Raw genomic sequence first — 20,792 nt, 5'->3', positions numbered from 1 at the left:
TTTTTTGGAGAACACCGAACCAAAATGGAATAAAACATTGTTGATAAATTTCTCTCTCTCGCGCAAATACTCTTTTTTTTCTTTAAACTTCCTTCGTTGGTGTTTGTTTGTATCTTTCTCCGCAAAATCTCAACACACACAAATATGAGAATTTCTACACGACGAAACTTCTTTTCATCGCTTCTTTTATCTTGCAGAACTTTTCATTCTCTCAGTTCTCGCAGATACACAGTTGAATTCGGTCCGAATTTCAGAATAGACTTGTTCGTTTCGTCTCTACTTGTAAAGTGTTTAATTGTTGTTGTTGTTTTTATGTGTACAATTTTGTAATAAAGTTTTTTCATTGCTGCGCTCCTGTTGTTTTTGTTACTTTTTTCTTCTTCATTTTTCAATCTCTATCCCTTTTTTGGATTTTGAAAGAATCTTAGGGCATCAACGACGGGCAAGAAAAAAAGAACTACCTTTATCGGATAGGAGTCGTCTCTCGGAGGAAAAAAGGGCAATAGAAATAAATTTTTAAGTATATTTATCCGCGAGCGCAGTTCTTTGTTAAAATTTATATTGAAAAAGAAATACATAAATAAAAATTATGAATAAAAATAAACGTTGAAATTTATTGTTTTATTCTTCTCTTATTTTTTCGCTAGCATTTTTCTTGTCCCCCAAAAATGCTATCCTTGGGTGTAATAATTCTGTGCTAAAGAGAAGAAAAAAAGGGAGTAGTTTTATGTGTTGATCAATAAAAATTTATACAAGAAAAAGTTTGAATCTTTGAATCTCCCTTTAAAGTGAAGATTTGAAAAACTTAAAGAAAAAATCATTCCTTAATATGATGAGAATGATAGTGTACTGTGTTGTGTAATCGTTATCAACTGAAGGATTAAAGAGCATAGCTTTGATCCTTTTTTAAAGTTTAATTAAACAAAAAAAAAAAAAACGGATAATTGAAGAAGAAAAATCTTCATTGATTTCAACCCAAAGTCCCATTTTCAAGGCCCAAAAATGGTTCTAAATTTTCTCGAGGGTAAGTCAAGTCCGAGTGTATAATTTTTTTTCTTTTATTGATGCTCTGCCTCACTGTGTACAGACAGAGTTTTAATTTTTCTTTACTTGTACATAAGGTTTAACTAGGGTTCAGGGAAAGGATATTATTTGCATAAACACATAATTGCTGTCGTCAAGTGATGACGATGGATAGGGAATTCCTGGATTATTTACTTCTCATTTTTACTGCTGTCGATGATGGTTTAACTTGGGATTGCCTTGAAAAAAAACATCTGGTTTTCTTAGATTTTTTTGCAGTGTTTTTTTTTTTGGGAAGATAATATTTGGGTGTCCTTCGTGAAAAAGATGAATGAATGAAAAAAATATACATAACTTTTTAGGAAAAACACACCCTTCTTTATGTTTTGCTTTGTACCTATGTTTCTCTTCTTTTCTATCCTTCACCAATTCACCATACTACTACCATCACCATCAACGACCCACATACAATCACAATGTAAATAACTGTGTGAAGGATTTAACAAAAATAAGAAGGATATCAAAAATATACCTACATACATACATATATACTCATATAAATACGTAGTTGCTCTCTTGCACTATATGAATGTATAACTGTATAATGTGTTTGTTTGTGTTTGTGTGTTTATATCGTTTTGTGTGCAAATGTCTTGTTACTTTACTGTTTTTTTGGTCGTCATCGTTTTTTTTTTTTTAACGGAAGGAAAGAAAGGATGATATGCAGCAAACTGCAGTAAGCAATAACAATGCAGCAAGTGATTCCACACCTTGTATAAACTTCTCACTATGAGTCTTAACTTGGAAAAAAAATGTCAATGCAATTGAGAAATCTTCAGGATTACTTTATATACATACGGTGTGTTTGTATGTTTTTGCACAAACGATATACAATCTACGAGCATCAACATTTTTTTTTTTGGTTTGAAGTCGTTCTAGATTTTGTTTTTGTCTTATTTTCATAGATGTTGTGAAATTGGTACAAGACTTTGAAATTTTGAATTAGTTATGTAGGTAGGTACCTAGGAATTTTAATTTGCTACTTTTTAACCTTGTGATTTTTTGTATTAATAGTATCTATACAGTGCATTTATTAAATTGTAGGAAAATGGAAACCCACCTACCTACTATCCCTTATTTAGGTGCGATTATAAGAAGTTGAAGCGAATTTGAAATTTTATTTAAAAGGGCAAAAACTAACGGTACTTGCCATCCATAGGTACCTATGTATTACCAAAATGAAAAGAAAACTTATGTACATTTTTCAAAAATCGCTTTGAGGATTTTGATTAAAATTTTGTAGGTATTTAACCCTAGAAAGATAACGAATCGACGTATGCAGTTTTTGTGTTTCTTTTGAATTATGCAATAAAAATTTAAAAAAAGTCTTTTTCTTTAATTGGACTATTAGCACGTAACAAATTGAGTTATAAACGACAAATTGCAGACAGAAATAATTTCAATTCAATTTATTGACGTAGACCTTTTTCACCTATTTTAATTAATTTTAATAAGGTTATCTTTCTAGGGTTAAAAAATTTCTTTTAGGTATGATTAAAAAGTTCTCGTTTGATAGGCTAACTGATGATTGAAAAATCAGGGCTAAATTATCTATTATTTTATGATTTTTTAATATTTTCAAAATTTGAAGATTCTATGAAACTTTTACCATAAGAGCAAGTTTGTGCGACTTATTGGTGGGTTTTACTTTTTATCATACTTTAGAGAATCGGTCGGAAAATAAGACACTGATTTTTTGCACTTGCGAAATTCACCTTTTAGCCCTCATTTTGGATTTAAAATATTGTCAAAAATATCGATTTTTTAGGTCCTATATAATATGACACCGCAGTTGTACTGATGGTGTGGAGGGAACTATCTTCGCATGGAAAAAAACTTCACCTCTTGTGGCCTTGTAGGAAATAGTGTAACCACTTCACGTAAGAAATAAACACATCAAAAAACTTTGTAAGAAAAAAAAATGGCCTATTTTAAAACCTCGAAATTTGATTCCCTCATTTTCAAAACTTTTTTCTGCTTCGCGTTTGGAACTTGAGATCAAATAGAGTATAATTATATTTGCTCTAACTCAATTTATTTTTAACTCAAATATATGTATTCATTCTTGTTCTCACTTATTTCTAAAAAGTTGCCAAAAGTTGAAAATAAAAGTAGTGGTTACACTGTATAGTAGACCTTGCACAAAAAGAAAAACCCTTAATTTATCAAAAATTCTTGGCATTCTTCTGAACTTATTTCACTTTTTCAGCCGGTGGAAAATATTCATCGACTGACGTCTCGATTGAGGTCTGAAACAGTTCGCAATAGCATGTACCTCAAATCGCTACTAGCAACCAAGGAACCACGTCTCGAATTTGGTCCAATTCATTGTACTCTCAGAAAGCTTGATAACTGCTCGAATATCTTAAAAAATTAAGGCTACTGTTAGCGTTAATATTTTTGGTGGTTAAGAAGATATGAGCTCTGGGAAATTATCATCCTAAAACAATATAAAATAACAAGTTCAAAAATGTAATAATAATAATTTGTGGCACAACACTCCATGAAATAGCTAGGTCTGGTGACTGAACACTCTCAGCCATTCTTGTGTGTAATTAATATCCAAAAGTGAAAGGGACCTACAATTTAGCAGAGATGAATTTTTTAATGACAATGATGTTAAATTTGTCGACTTCACTGAAGAGGAAATACCTCTGAAAAAATTGATTAGGTGGTAGAGGCTGGGATACGAACCCAAACCTCTGGCGTCATAGTCCATCGCAATACAAATTCAATATCATAATATGTAATTATAAAATGCTGCGAGTAAATCATCCAGTTGTTGTCAAACTTTTTTTTTTTTATCAACAGCAATGCCCACTTTTCATAACTTGTAAGATTATTACATACATTTTCTTTCTAAAAACATCGTTGCGTTTCTTATCTCAGTGTTTAGTAGTTTTGCACAATAAGGCTAGGTGCACACATGCGATTTTGATCGCGCGATTATTCAGTCGCAAATTAGATGACAAGAATTTCAATGACTGTAAAAACAATTTTCAAATTTTTAATCGCGGGAAGCATGTGTGTTCACAGGCATTAAAATCATTGTGATCCATTTTTGCGACTGAATAATCGCGCGACTAAAATCTCATGTGTGCGCCTAGCCTAAGAATGATTAATGTTGGAAAAGCCCACTTAAAATGGAAAGTCTGACTCATTTTTACGTCACAAATTTTTGACCCAGATTTTTAATCATCATCCATTATGACGACAAGAAATTATAAAATTGCAAGTATTTACAGTAATCTCTTCTATGAATAACCTGTGGTAATGGTATAGTGTACCTTTCTTATTATAGGGTGATACAAAAGTGACAGAAAAGCCAGAAGCCAGAAAGTCAAGGTCAAAAATCAATGTCATAATTTTTGTTTTTTATTATTTCGAAACAAATTTATCAAAAATCCGGCGGAAAGTAGGTTACTCTATGTCAAATAATCCAGGCGGTGGTTTTATCTAGTCTTTCGTTCTGTAGTCTTTCTAGTCTTTCGTTCTGTAAATCCTATGTACTTGTATTTAAAAAAAATCTGACACTAGTACATACTTCCTTTTGACAGTCATTGACTAGACACGTTTTTGTTTTTAATTTTTGCGAAGTAACTTATTCACACAACTTTCTAGAACTTCTGGATCTATCTATACGAGACAAAAAAAATCAAATTTTTGATTATGAAAATTGAGCATCGCAGAATTTTTGAGATAATACTATTTTTTTTTACTCAAAACTGGCAGGCCCGTACTAGGACTGCTTTAATGTTTTCGCAATTGGATAAATTCTTGGTTTCATAATTTTTGTAGGTACTTTGCTCATAAATTGTGGGTTTATTTTTATATGGATTATTCCTAATTGTCTCTTATTTAATTGAAAGCCAAAGTCTACCTACTTTCAAATCCCATAAGATTTCTTTGTAAGTACCTAAGCTACCTACCTACCTACCCTTCGTCCTAAAAAGGCATTAATTGAAAATTGATGATATGCCTAAGTTTGTAGGTACAAGAAAAATGTCCATCCATATACCTATTTTATTTTCCTATAGAACAGACGCGTTCCAGACATGTCTAACTAATTCGCAGACTTCATAAATCAGTCTTTCAATCCGAAATCCCTTTTAGAATACTAATTAACCTCTTCCCATTCCCGATTCAAATAAACCATACAAAAGGGTAAATTTCATTCTTAACCTGCATTGAGGCTGGACAATAATTACCAATCTATTTAAAAAAAAGAAAAGAAAAACAACAAAGCAAATAAAAAGGATTAAACATTTATCTAAAACACCCAGCCAGCCATTGCTTGTTTCTCGTCCTCCCCACACTCACCAACAGCAATGGCCAATAGGTGCTACAATCTCCTTGTCCACCATCCACCAGTTTATTTATAACTTTGTTTTGAAGTGCAATAGCGTAGATACTGTGCAATATAAAAGCCGAGGAAAACTAAATTAACAAAACAAAAAACAACAACACAGCAACAGCAAACAAAGTTGCTTGCCCTAAAAAGGATAATAAACAAACCTCATCATCACTTGCCATTACCATTTTTGTCGCTCGCTCGGCTTCGGCCACCATCCAGCCAGAAGAACCACCACTTTTCCAATTTAAATCCAAGTCCACGTACCTATGTGGTTGTTTAATTTTATTAACCAACACATTCATGTCACGTCCATGTCCATGTCGTCCATATCCCAATTTTTGTTGATATTTTGTATTAAAGTCCTTTTCTCTTGTCTGCCTCTGGATTTTAGCTTTTTAGCTCTGCAAAATGTTTCTAATATTTTCTTCCTGTATCGTCAGTTGAAATAATATAACAACAATAACAATAATTGCAGGACTGTGTCAAGTATGTGTATATGTATGCGACAAAATGCAATACAGAGAGGATGTTAAGGTAGACAGAAATGCGGCCGAGAAAATATGGGAATGAAACAACAATTTCGATGTGTATGCGCATCAAAACAAAGCAATAAATAGGTACCTACAGACATAGTACTGGTGTTTTTGATGATGTACCTGCTGCTGCTGTTCCTGGTTCTGTTATTATTGTTTCCTTAATCATGTAAGTGTAGGTATAGGAAGGATTTACGCATACATTTGCAAGAGTATTTTCGTTTTTGTACGCATGTATGTCATGTTTTCAGAGTAAACATACTCTTTTATTTTTGGAAAAAAGGATTTGATTTCAAAGTGTGTGTGAATCATAATTAATGGAGAGAATTCTTTTTTTTACAAAATAAAAACAATTCTTCAATTTTTCCTGAAATCCTTAATTCTTTTCAAACCATCGACGTCCATTTTCACATATTCCATTTTGAATCTGTGTGATAGAGAAACTTTTAGAATTCAAATAACAAACGCCACGAAATGGCTTTATGTGTCATCATTTGAATAAGCTCGCGAAAATCCCTCCGAACTTAGAGTCCAACGGAGATTCTACTTGCAAACTTACTTCCTTATTAGGGTTCCGAACCATGAAAGACCCCACTGTCCACGAATTCTGCTTTAAATCTTTCAGTGCATACGTTTTGTAAATCTCGTATCGTCAAAAGTGGTAGCTCCGTGAAGCCAGAACTGCGATCTCAAAATTTTTGAACCAAACTTGTCTACTTCGTATGTCCACCGTTTGTTAATGTTTGTCTACCCAAAATTTGTGTTTGTCCAACCTTCAAAAAAAAATTTAGGGTAAATTCTTTTTTTTTTTTTTGTTTAAGAAGTCTAACAAATGAAAAATCGTCTTAAACGCTCAAATTTTAAGATGACGTATAAAACCAACTGTAATCGTTTGTCCACCTCGATTTCTATATTCATACTATTTTTTATCGTTTTCAACTATCCGTTTAGGAGGTATTCAAAAAACAAATTTTGCAGAAATTCCACTAAAATCCCCAAAAATCAATTTTTTTTTTTCAAAAATTCAGTGCTGTTGTTTTGTCCACCTCGAGTTTTTTTACGCATACCTACTACAAATCATCGTTTGTCCAAAATAATTTTCTTATAGCAACTCTCATACAAAATATCATTTAATAACGAAGAAAAAAATAACAAAAATAATTAAAAATTATTAAAATTATTTTTATTTTAAGTGGAGTGATTATATACAAAATATCATTTCTTCTAAAATCCCCCAAATTTGTTTTTTTCAAAAATTCAAACGGCTATCGTTTGTCCATCTCGAGAAATGGATAAAAAGCAAAAATCATTGTCTGTCCACCCTACGTTAGACGAGGTAGACAAAAACAAATTTTCAAAATTCCGAAAAAAAGTTACGTATACACCTAAGTGTACCTACTGAAAATTTCAGTCTCGAGTTGTTAACATATGCCAAAAATCGTCGTTTAGCCACCTTACGTTTAGAAGATATTCAAAAAAAAAAATTTTATACGGAAAATTTCAAAGTCTCCTGAAATCCCCAAAAACTCCTTTTTTCAAAAATTCAAATTTCTGTGGTTTGTCCACCTCGAGTGAACACAAAACATAAAAAGAGCTTTTCAATTTTTCAGTGCAAAATTTGTTTTTTTTACCGACTTCCAAAAAGGAGGAGGTATTCAATTCGTCTGTATTTTTTTTTTTTTTTTTTTTTTTTTTTTTTTTTTATGTTTGTTACCGCATAACTTTGGACTGAGTGAACCAATTTTGATAATTCTGTATGGGAATTTTGTATGGGAAAGCTGGTGGCTACAGTGTGGTCCCATTTCAATTTCGTTCATTTTTAGCCATAGGAACTATTTTAAAAACCATAAAACCATAATTATCTAATTGGAGTAGTCCCTCGATAATTAGTGGAGTAACTAAAGCTCAAAAATTGGCAATATTAGGGAACCCGGCCGAACAGCTTAGATTTTGATGATCTTTTTTTTCAAACGTCGGTAATTAAAAATACTTTAAAGTCTATAGATTAAAAATTGCCGGTGTTGCCGTTTTGATTTTTTAAATTTAATTGAAGATTTTTGTGAACAAAAACAAATTTTTTTCAAAAATTTTTCTTAAATTTCATAAATTAATTGATGCCAAAAGATTGTCTAGGAAATTCAAGGAAAAAAAATATACGGGAGTGAGGGACAATCTTCCATAGTTCAAGCGATAGATGCAATTTTCTTATTAATTGACTTCAAACACAAAAAAAAATATTTGAACACAACGGCAACACCTACAATATTCAAATATACATTTTTTAAAAGCTAGAAGCTTAGTCATATATGTAAAATTAAAAATAAGTTAATTGAATGAACGGCTTTTGAAAGAATGGTAATTGAACTCAGATTTTTGAAAAAAAAAAAATTATTGAAAAAATTTTAACATGTCGTTTTTTAAACTTGGTCGCAATATAAAATACATCTATTTTCAAATTTTTTTGGCCGCATTTATTATGATTTCAAATTATGAAAGGAAATGTCAATATGTATTACGGTTTATGAAAAAAATTAAAAAGTATCTCATTTTCGAAGAACTGTTTTTAATAAAAGTTTTGAAAAAAAATGTAACTTATTATTTTTTTAAAGTTCAACATCTAAACATAAAATTATTTTTTATTCATTTAATAACCCTTACTGTTGAAAGTTAAATAGCAAAAATTTAAAGTTCCTATTTACCACAGTCTTTGAGAAAATTAATTATTTCAATGCAAAAATTCAGTTTTAATAAAAAAAAACCATTAAAATTGAAGTAATTTTTCATTTTTTTTTTTTCAAAAGTGTGATATATTTTACCTTTTTTGCTTCGAAATTCAACTCGTAATATTTATGGATAAAAATTTTTTTTAAATAAATTCATATTTTATTAGAAAAAGTTTGGAAAAAAGTCATTTCAAATTTTTCTAATAACATTTTTTTTTTAATTCTGAGTTTGAGGACCATTTTTTCAAAAAGTCTTGATTAAATTTAAGAGATAAGAATGAGCTTCTGGCTTTTTAAAAAAGGAATTTTAAAATATTGTAGGTGTTGCCGTTGTTTTCAAAATATTTTTTTTTGTGTTTGAGGTCAGAATGTTAGAAAATTGCATTTATCGCTTAAACGATGGAAGATTGTCCCTTACTGCCTTTTATATATTTTCCTTAAATTACCTAGAGAATCTTTTGCTATCATTTGTTTTATGAAATTTAAGCAAAAAAAAAATGGTTTTGTTAAAAAAAAATTTAATTTTAATTTTAAAAAACAATACGGCAACACCGGCAATTTTTAATCTATAGACTTTAAAGTATTTTTAATTACCTACGTTTGAAAAAAAAAATCGTCAAAATCAGAGCTGTTCGGCCGGGTTCCCTAATAATTTGCTTTAGTTACTCTACTAAATGTGAACTAATTAAAGCAAGGCGTTTTCGGATTTTAGAAGGATTCACATTATTGGAACTTTTTCCAATTCTCATTTCACTTATTAAAACAATCTATATAACCCATGAATATAACACAAAATATTTTTTGAAGCTCAGTTTAACCATTTATTGAAAAAAATTATCAAAAAAATAAATAAATAAATAAAATACAAGTAATTACGAGTCAAAACATAATGAAAAGCCATTTAAATCCGTAGAATCAATTCTTCACAATTTTCAATTTTTTAAAGTCATGTCTAAACAAATAATAGTTATTCTTTATACAGGCATATACAAAATTTGCGAGAACGAACAAGAAAAAAACGCAAGCTTTTCCAAAAAAAAATTCACATTACAGAGTCTAAAAATGTTCGAAATTCACATTATAGAGATGACAATGAACATTTTTGGCGATTCACATTTTAGAGAATTCGCATTATCGGTAATTCACATTATCGAGGGACTACTGTGGTTTTATACCTCTATCTCAACATTTTAAAATTTAATGGAAATTGCTGTACAATTTTCTTGAAGGTTGGCCAAACGAAAAATTTGGGTGGACATACGAATTAGAATTGTCTGGTGTCAAAATTTTGAGGTCTTGAAAAAGTATGTAAAAATACAATATTGTTCTTATGTTATTAAAATGAGTTTTCCTCAGCCATTCAGAAAATGTGATCTTCATCTGAAATTCAAGTCGACGGTGTTGAGCCTCTCGATTAAATCATAACTTTGTTTATGTCTCACTAACAGCCAAACCCATTTTTCAATTCGAATTAAAACTGTGAAAAGAACATTTCATTCACTTTTGCGAATATCAGTTGACTCATAAAATTCTTCCACAAAAATAAAAGGAAAAATGTACCTACGTAATATTATACCATTCCATAATAGTTCTCGGTATCAGTATAAGTTTTCTTACGAAAACTAAGTGAAAAATCGAACATTGTAACATCTTGGAGTCATAATTGATCTTTAATGAGGCGTTAACTATATTTGCCGATAATTTTTTATTATCATTGCAACAGCCAGCCTATCTTGGTTTTGCCTTTTGCCACTAATAGTTCTGAAGAAATAAACAACAATTTGCTAACTCAATTGGAAATTAATTTGTGCTATTTTCTTGCTTATAAAAGTATAGCCTATCTCGCAATTCAGACTTTAGGATTCAAGTTATCTCAGAAAAAATAATTATGTACATCAGAAGCAAGAAGAAAATGAAAATATTTCTTGTTTACAAAATTTTCCTTCGAAGAAATATAAGAACAAAAAATAAAAACCTCGCTCAAACTGCTGTAATTATACTTTAGGTGAATCATATGCCTGAACGCTATCGCAATCGCTTCTTTAGCTACATTCATCATCGTCATCCGGGGGGAAAAAATGAATTGTAACTGGTTACGGTTGCAAAACCGCGTTTAGGGGAATTCTGGAGAGTAGCATACATATTTTATGCAGATTCAGGACCGTACTGAAATAATATGAAAAAGGCGCCAGAATGATGCAAAGTTGATTACACTTTTAACAAAAGTTGTATTCTTTTAAGTTGACAAAACCTGATAAGTATTTTTTTTTTAATTTAACAAATCTATAATGTTTGAAACTTAATTTCGGAACATTAATGAATAAAAAATAAAAACCTATCCCACGATAGAGAGTTTTTAACCACGGCGCTACTGAGATTTAATACTGCACTGAGTTTAAGGAATGCTTTCCAGGTTTTTTTTTTGTTGGTCATTGTTCCACTTCGCATCATATCATCTCGTGTCAGCAGCCCGCATCCTTAAACAAAAAAACGTGCATAATATGGAAGCAGGTGGATTCTATCAGCTGCTCTTTTTTTCTTCTTATAAAAATGCAGGTGATGGTAGAAGGAGAATAACCAAAAAAAAAAAAAATATATAAAATGATCGCTGTCTCCATGTGGATCCCTGAAGGATCTCTCAATTTTATTACGTATATCGTGAATGGTGTAACTTTTGGGGCAAGGTGCTTTTCTGTTGTATAATTTTTGTGTGTTTTCTTTTTTCTTATTATTCTCCAATGATGATGACTGAAGAATCATTTGAAACTTCTTTAAAAGGGATGACTTTTTTAATTCTTTTGTAAGATATTCATCAACATTCTCATTTAAGGAAACAAAAAAAAATTTAAGTACATACCTAATAGAGTTTTGAATCATTTCTTCATTAAAGAACAATTTAAAAGGTTTGTTTTATAAGGTATCATTTTTTGTAGATCGTTGAATACAAAAATATACAGGATTAATAATTGTTGGAACAATTTGCTTATGACAATTAAAATCAAGTATTAAGTTTATACTTGTTCTTGAAACAAATGGTCCTAAAACTCAGAATTTTGTGAAAACAAAAATTTAAGTTGTCTTTTTCCAATATTTTTCTCAATAAAATATAACTTTATCTTTCAAAAGTTGTCGTCCACATTTATTGTGAGTTGATTTATGAAGAAAAAAAAAATGACTTTATTGGGAAAATATTAAAAAAAGACAACTTAAATTTTTGTAATTAAATCTTTTCACAAAATTCTGAGATTGAGGACCATTTGTTTTAAGAACACCTCATTCAGTTTACTTGAATTTTACAGATGAATTAACTACTGGCTTTGAGAAAATGTATATCTTAATAATGTATGTGTTGCGGTTGTGTTGTAATACATTTTTTTTTACATTTGAAGTCGATTTGTGAGAAAATTGCCTAGCCGATTTAATATTGTCCTTCACTCCCTTATAATTTTTTTCTTCATATAATCTAAATAATCTTTTGACATCATTTAATTTATGAAGTTAAAAAAAAAAAGTTTTGAAAAAAATTTCATTTTTAGTTTTAAAAAACAAAACGGCAACACCGGCAATTTTTAACCCATAAAGGTTAAAGTATTTTTCATTACCCACGTTTAAGAACACAAATCAAATCGATAACAATGCAAAAAATCAAAATTTCTTGATTTTTTTCAAAAAAAAAATCGCTGTTTATATCAGCAATCAAAATTTTATTGATACGAATTTGAACCCAAGCTTTAGAACTTGGTACACTTTTATATCTCAATACTTTTTGTGCCAGCATAATTTCAACATAGGATAACTTGGCTCTTTTTTTAACAGTAATGTTTTTGTTGTGATATAATAATCATGATCTTTTATTTACACCAGAGACAGAAAAAAAAAGTTTATCATAAATAAAATTTTAATTACCAACGACGTCAATTTGTTTCGATTCACTATTCAGGAAACATCAGCAAAAAAATATAGAATTATAATTACTAACAAGTGACTACAGGGAACGTCAATGACTTTTGAAATACCTACTTTGAACACGAAAAGACAGAAATATAAAAACAAAAACAAAAACAAAAAAATAACAGTTAAAGGCTGCAAATGCAGTCGTTATAATTATTTCAAACTATAAAGTCCCTCAAGTCATTAACAAATGGTGCCTAACTATGAATTAACTTTTCATGATAAAAAAAACGAATTACATTAAGATATGATTTCAAAGTCTGATTTATATAATTAAAAAACTTTTTACATACCTGTGAGCTACGATTACTAGGTTAACCAAGTTTCTATGCAATTTATTTATGTAACTTTGTAAATACAGAAATGAATAATAGTAGAATATAAAATAAAATTATTTCAGTCAGGTGGCAGCAATTAAATTTAAACACAGACGTTGTCGTCGTTTACAGGTTTTACTGGTTTCATTCACATTTTTAAACTGATAGTAAAAAATAATAGAAATAGATAATAGGAATGTTCTTAGTCATTCAATAAAAAAGTTACTCTCATAAAAGTTTTCATTTGAAAAAAAAGATGCCGGATCAAAAGCGTCTATACAAGGACTTTAGTGTGCAGGGTGAAAAGAAAGGAAAAATCAATTTTTTCAAACCGATTAAGGTTTTTTTATGTATTGATTAAAATTTTTGTTTAAAAACGACGATTACCATTTTGAAAATTAAAAGTTAAATTAAAAACAAAATATTATCTTAGAAGAAAAATAAAATAAAATGATTTATTGAAGCTTTTAAAAAGTATGCCTCTTAAGAATCTTATAAAAAAAATATTTTGTTCATAAAATTCAAAATTTTATAATAACAGCTACTTTCAAAAAAATAATTTTTCGAAAAAATAAGAAAAATAAATCCGATTTTTTTTAAATTTTTTGTATGCGACTACTTTTTGTAGGTACCTATTTATTTAATTTTTCGTAAACAAAAAATGGTTTTAGGTGTTGAAGGCTGGGATACGAACCCAGACTTCTGGTGTATAAATGTTATATACTTATACATAACACGGGAGAAACCGTTCAAAAAACGCAAGTCATAAGATCAGAAGTGAAAATTTCCTTCGAAAACAACCTGAAGAACTTTTGTGAAGTTTTAGAGAATTTCGCTTATATTACGATCAGTGCATTCTTTAACAACTTCTCAGTGAAGTTGTAAAAAACCAGACAAGACTGTTATTGAAGTTACACAAAATTTAATGGCATAGACATATTAATGTCTTTAGGGTCCGGGAAAATGACAGAGCTTCATATTATATATTTAAAATAAAAGTATAATTCAATTCTTCCTTCACACATTAAACGATGCATTAACAATACTAATATTACAATATCTTGCATTCTTAAAGCAATACAGCGAAACTTTCAATAAAAAAGTTTTTCCTAAGCTATAGCTCTTTCAACGAAAAAATGTAATTTTTGAAGATTATATGGGACTTCGAATTTTTGAGTACAAAATTTGTTTTTTTGAATATCTACTAAACGTAAGGTGGACAAACGATGATTTCTTGTTTTTAGGTATCCATTTCTCAAGGTGGACAAATGATTGCGGTTTAATTTTTTGAAAAAAGTAGTTTTTACCGACTTCCAAAAAGGAGGAGGTATTCAATTCGTCTGTAGTTTTTTTTTTTTTTAATGTTTGTTACATCATAACTTTGGACTAAGTGAACCAATTTTGATAATTCTCTTTGTATTGGAAAGCCTGCAGTGTGGTTCCATTTCGTCCAGTTATTGCTATAGAAACTATGAGAAAAACCATAAACCCAGTTTTGATCCATTTAAGTCGGTTTTGTTTTTTTTTTTTTTTTTTTTTGATAAAAAATGATTATTGGGGATTTTGAAATTATCTGTAGATACACTGTGGTGTATGCGTAGCTTTTGTTGGGAATTTTAATGTTTTTTAAATATCTCCTTAACTTAGCGTGGACAAACGATGATTTTTGGTTTGCATTAATTTCTCGAGGTGGAAAAACGATGGCCGTTTGAATTTTTGGAAAAAAATAATTTTTGGGGATTTTAGAATAAATGATATTTTGTATGAGAGTTGCTATAAAAAAATTGTTTTTTTTTAATATCTCCTAAACGTAGGTTGGACAAACGATGATTTTTGGTATATGTAAGAGGTGGACAAACGACAGCAGTGAAAAAAAATGATTTTTTGAGATTTTAGGGGAATTTTCAGTGCAAATTCGTTTTTTTTTTTAATTGCTTCTAAACGGAGGGTGGAAACACAATAATATTTGGTGTGTATATAGAACCCCAATTGGACAAACGATTGCAATTAGTTTTATACGTCTACATAATCTCAAAATTTGAGCGTTTTAGGCAATTTTTCATTTTTCAAACTTCTATTAAAGAAATAGAATTTTTTTGAAGATTGGATAAACCAAAATTTTGGGTGGACAAATATGGACAAACGGTGAACAAACGAATTAGACAAATTTGGTTAAAAAAATTTGAGGTCGCCGCAGCTCTGGCTTCACGGAGCTCGTTATCTTTTATGATGAAAGCCTATATTGTAAGCAACATTTAATTTTTTCTCGCCTTTATGATATTTTTTCTCCTAAGGAACAATTAAATATGAATTCCACAAATGCCAAAAATTGGATTTATAAATCACTCCAAAAAGTTTTGATATAATATTTTTTTTTGTCGATGGGCTTATGTAAATATGAGGTTTTTGATTTAATTCCATCCGCCCTAAAAGTACAAAAAAAGGCCTAATATCAAATGATGCCTTTGCTCTTTAGAGCAATCATCGAAGATTAACTTCAAAAATTGAAATAATCAAATCCTCATTGAGACTTTGACCTGAAACCGAATAACGATAATACTACGTTGCTTTTCTTCTTCTTAGCCTTTGTGTTTGAAGATAATATCGAACAAAGCCGACTTCTTTAATAGCCCATAAGCAGTTTCAATGTTTATTTATTTTCTTTTTTACTTGTTCACCTTCACTATGGAGAGTATCTTTTTCTTTCCGTTGCATTTATTGGTTATTTTGCCTTTATGAGGAAATTCCTCGAAATTCATATTTAAATGCCTTCCACTATATAACCACATCATCATCCACATCCACTCGGTTTGGTTTGAGGGAAGTCCAAATGCATGAGTCAGTCGTCAGAGACAAATGTAATGGAAAAACAATGTTGAAACAAACTCTCCTCTCGTATTGAAAATGAAGTCACGATGACGACCGACAACGATGTCTTTGTCTTTTGTGTAAATATCAATCGGAACTATATTTCCAATGAAATTTCATACAAAAAGATACAATATCTAATAGTTTGTTAGCAGCAGCAGTGTGAGCCATAAAACCAAAACCAGCAACAACGTCAAGTTCAGTGTGTTTAAATGACCAAGACTATTGTGTACATTGGACTCTGCTGGCTGCGGTGTCTGGCCACTGAATGAATAATTAAGTAAACCAGTTGTTGCGCAGCAAAGAGCGGCAAGGAATCACTGTCGTCATCATGTTGAATAGATATAGATACGAGTACATTTCTGTATAGATTCCCGAGTTATGTGTAGTTAACGGCTTAGATTGGATGTTAAAGTACATAACTTATTGATGATGATTATTTATTGATTACGAGAGCTTTTTCGATAAATCATGGGGATAAATTGTAGTTAAACTTGTTATGATATATTTTTCTACTTAAAGCCACTTACACGTTACACCAAATCAATGACTCAATCACTTATTGGGTTATGTTAACTAGATAAAGTGGTTATCATCATTAATAATTCAAATGTTTATCAATTTATGTTTATATTTATTTTATTAACTCCCTTTATGATTATCTTAAACCTTTTTTTATTAACCAATTTGTGTTTTGTTTCTTTACAGGTCGATTGGGTTCCACACCCGACAAAGGTGTGACGGACATGACGACCATATCGGATATCGATGAAAATGGCATAAATCAAAATCTCAAAGTTCGATACCAAAGAGATCAAATATACGTATCCTTTTTAAAAAATGCAAAACAAACAAACAAATTAAATAATTTTCTTAATCTATTTTTTTATTTACTAACTCGTAGGTCTGAAGTCATAAAATGAAGATTTTATTACGACTTAACTATAATACGACTAGGGATTGAGAAGTGTGGTACAAGGTGGCCATTATTTTCTAGACATAACTGGTTTCAGTTAACAAAAGAACGAAAACAAAATGTGACACACTTTAATGTGCTAAAAAAGAATTTTTTTTTTGTTTTTTTTTTTTATTATTTGTTGTGGATCGTTAACTTTCTGTAAGTTTTTTGAACCCCGCCAAATACAAGAGAAGAAGACAAAAAAAAACTTTATTTTATTATTCGAAAGTAGTTTAGATTTTTACTGATGGCAACCAACAGAATAAAACATTAACTTTATTCTGTTTGAAGTACTCTGTGGTCATTGTGTCTTTGAAATTTATGACCCAAAGTAAAGTAATTGGCCAAGCCTTTCTGAACTTCGGGAAAATTAAAAAAAAAAAAACAAAAAAATTCATTGAAGATGAGTTAGAAGAGAAAAGTTTAAAGTAAAAAAAAAATTACGTCTAGGTGTAAATAATTGTCAGCTAAATATTAAGTTATTGGTTATATTTTTTTCTATAAAAATATAGATTGCTTTCAAAGCTGAGTATATTTCTTTTACATTGAAATATAGTACTTATTGGAGAAACTCATTCTTAATTCTTGTGAATAAATGAAAATACCGTTTTGGAAGGAAAATGACGCATGTGAAGAAAATTGAATCACAGTGACCCTAAAAATATTTTCAGAAAGCTTTAGTACAAACTTAGACAAATCAAATATTTTCTCAAACGTACTCGTAATGACTCATATGTTAAAAAATAATTGTCATGTTTTATCTTAAGTTCTAAAAGATAGATAAAAATGATGAACAAAAAAAATCTACATCATGACTGAAATTGTGTGTTTTTTTGCTTAGATAATAAGAGTTTTAGATGAGAAAATGTTCTTTTTATAAGTGGTTATAGATAAGTCGAAGTAGGGTTAAACTTAGTTTAAATTCAAATCATTTTGGGGATAAAATTTCATATATGCAGAGTCACTGAATATTATGACCATAAAAATACTGCATTATTATAAAAAAAAACACCTTTTTGAGTATTTACATTCACATAAAAAATCCTTAAAACCACCATTTTACAGGTTCTTACTGCTCGAGTCTCAAGAGGTTAAGGCTTATTTGAAAAATGAAAGGCTTACCCTTCAGAAATAGTACTATTGCACAGATTTAATTTTGCAGAAAAATTGAATCCACCTACTGAATTGGAAATATTTTTCGAAAGACCTAACTATTTTTTGAGTCAAGCCAAAATCAAATTTTCAACTTTTGATAAAAAAATATTATTTTTAAAAATATCTCGAGAAGAATCAATAGCAGCCCAGTCATATTATATCTGGTGTAATGATGTTATTGTTTTTGGTGCTTATGTTTTTTGGGGTGCTGAACACGACAGCTTCCGGTCAAAAAACGTTGCAAAATCTATACAAATCTGAACTTTTTGGTAAACAAATAAAATATTGTTCTCATAATTTTTTTTCTAATTAAAAAGTTTTGATTTTATAGATTTTTCAAGCGAAAACACTTCAAATAACTTTTTCTTCAAGAAAAGATACCTATTTAATTTTTTTAAGTCTAAACGGTTAAGGAAACTTTGCAAGAAATGATTCACAATTTTGAATACCAATTATGCATTAGCTATTAACCAAAATCTAGAACACAAAATAAGTCTCATAAAGTATATCATATTCGAAAAGCCTAATTTTATTCGTCACCAGTGTGTTTAATATTCACCAACCATGCAAGCGTTAGTGCGAGAAGGTTATGAACCTTTTATCCAAATCTTTTATGGGTGACATATTTTGAGGGTAAATAAATAGTTACATGCCACTGTGTTTGTGGTGAAGCCTCAAAGTGAAACATGAGCTATATATCTTTATTCATTTCCTCTATATATATGATATCCTGGGCGCTGCTGCTCCTGCCTGACTCGTGTTCAATTCCTCTCACTCTCTTGGTTTTGCTGTTTAACTACTTTAAACAAGGATGTTAGCTGAGGGCATTTTATATATGCCTGATTCTGACATTTCCTCGAAAATGGTTTAAATTGCATGCATGCGCGTTGCGCACAGACGAAAAAATCCCCCGCACACAGGACATGTTGTTTTTCATATACACATAGATATTCAATTTTTAACTTTATATTTTTTTTTATTTGGGTTTTTATACTCTCTTAGGACAGAAATAAAATTCTCCTCGTCTCGGTGTTTGTGTGTGTTTTCCCTTTGAAATTGGGTTTTATTTTTATCCCTCAAATCCCTTGTGATGGTTCAATGCGAGAAAAGTCTGGAATGGTAAAAGAACGCACAAAAAAAACTCTAATTTTAAATATGATATAGTCGCGTGGATTTAATATTGGACGAATACCAAAATTCATTCCTACGTAATTATTCGTAAATATATTTGGCTGGCTGCAGTCATAATAAACAATCAAAGTGGGTTCAATGATTGCATACAAATTTTGGATTAAACGAATTTGTGGTTAAGGTAAACAATATAGACGCCTTTAATGGCCCCTACCCTACTTCGAAAGTCTGTGATGTATGGCATTCTTTTATTGAAAATCGATTTTTATTGTATTGTAGGATTTCGAGACAATTATTTGAAAAACTCAAAGGAATTCTTTTGGAAAACAATAAATTGAGTTCAAAGTGTCACCCACAATGACGTAAATTGAACAAAAATGTTAAATGGTCCCAGATGATATAAAGACGAAATAGAACATTTATCGTTACAAAATGGGGGAACACCTAATGTTTCTAACTTATTTTATTGAAAAAAAAGGGTGCCAGACATTTGAATTTTGAAAGAAAAAGATTTTCAAAGGGTTGAACTTTTAGCGATAAAATTTGGCGACAAGTTCTAAAGACTTTATTCTTGCCAAAGAAATGTGTACAATGTAAATTTCTTTCACCAAATTTAAGAAAATATGTCAACTGATAAGTTTAGCAAGGTTAGATTTTTTTTTTGTAAATTGCAGAAATAATTTTATTTGTTGTTTTTTTTTATCATCATTCAACAAACAATGTACATATGTATATTTGTTTTTGACTTTCATAACGTGTCGACGTCTTTCATTCTTTCTTGAGTACTTATCATCGAAATAACTTAAAATTATAAATAAACAATTTATCATTGCAACAAAATTTGGGTATGTTTTCTGATAAGCTGCAGAACTTGTTCTTATTTTCTATAGACCTTGACATGACATACATATTTTGTTAAAATTTATGTCAAAACCATGAGCATTGTTTATGCAATCATATCAGGGGCGGTTTGAAATTTATGGAGAAGATGGTTTTTTACTAAATTTTTTTAAATGTAGTTCGAACAAATCTAAGTTTCCAGGTTACTTTGTAAAATTTGTCTTTACATAACAAATCTGAAAATTAAATTTCGTTAGGCCGTCCGCGTCCCTTGGTCGGTCTGCGCGGCTCTGCGTCCAATTTTTCAACTTTTTACTGTCTACAAAAGTGGATGGATTTTCTTAAAATTTTGTACAGATGATTTTTTCTTTTTCTGAAATTTTTTTTTAGATAACGAATAGCTTCCATTAGCGATTGGAATATTATATAACTTTAACATACATAAATCGAATAGGTACAAAATTTTCAAAAAATAATTTTTTGATTGAAAAAATATTAATAGATTTTTTTTTGAAAAATCAATTTCATTTTACAAGTATTTTTTTAAATTTACGGTTTCAGATGTTGATAAATATTTAAAAAATCGCGTAGCTACCTACTTTATATTTTTTTTTTTTTAATATTTCATTATGTTTTTCTTCATAGAAAATTAAATTTTATGTTTTTTTTTTCGAATAGGTATTAATTTAAATTGCATTTAAAAAATGTTTAACTAAAAATTTGATGTTTCATTTAATGTACTCGTAACTCTTGAAAATATTCCGAAATTGAGGACGGCTCATATTGCATTACCACCGACATACCTACATTATGTACATCCGGGCTTCAAATAAATCAAACGACAATGTTTTTCACATTTTTGATTTATAAAAAAAATTT

At 29.8% G+C, this 20,792-nt stretch overlaps 1 protein-coding gene across 3 annotated transcripts in view; it reads left to right on the top strand.

Annotated features, from left to right (window-relative positions):
* Positions 1 to 235: 235 nt before the first annotated feature.
* Positions 236 to 20,792, top strand: part of LOC129913005 (unconventional myosin heavy chain 6) — a 76,026-nt gene continuing 55,469 nt past the window's right edge. For 2 of the 3 annotated variants that reach the window (XM_055991315.1, XM_055991313.1), the window contains exons 1-2: positions 666 to 1,024; positions 16,538 to 16,653. In XM_055991315.1, coding sequence (XP_055847290.1) covers positions 1,003 to 1,024; positions 16,538 to 16,653 — 138 coding nt within the window. In that variant the 5' untranslated portion in view covers positions 666 to 1,002. Of the gene's footprint in view, positions 283 to 647; positions 1,025 to 16,537; positions 16,654 to 20,792 lie in introns of those variants that run through there. The other variant, XM_055991312.1, reaches the window with a different exon arrangement.

Source organism: Episyrphus balteatus, chromosome 3, assembly GCF_945859705.1.
Source record: "Episyrphus balteatus chromosome 3, idEpiBalt1.1, whole genome shotgun sequence".
NCBI lineage: Eukaryota > Metazoa > Arthropoda > Insecta > Diptera > Syrphidae > Episyrphus > Episyrphus balteatus.
This window is presented reverse-complemented; position numbering and strand designations above follow the sequence as displayed.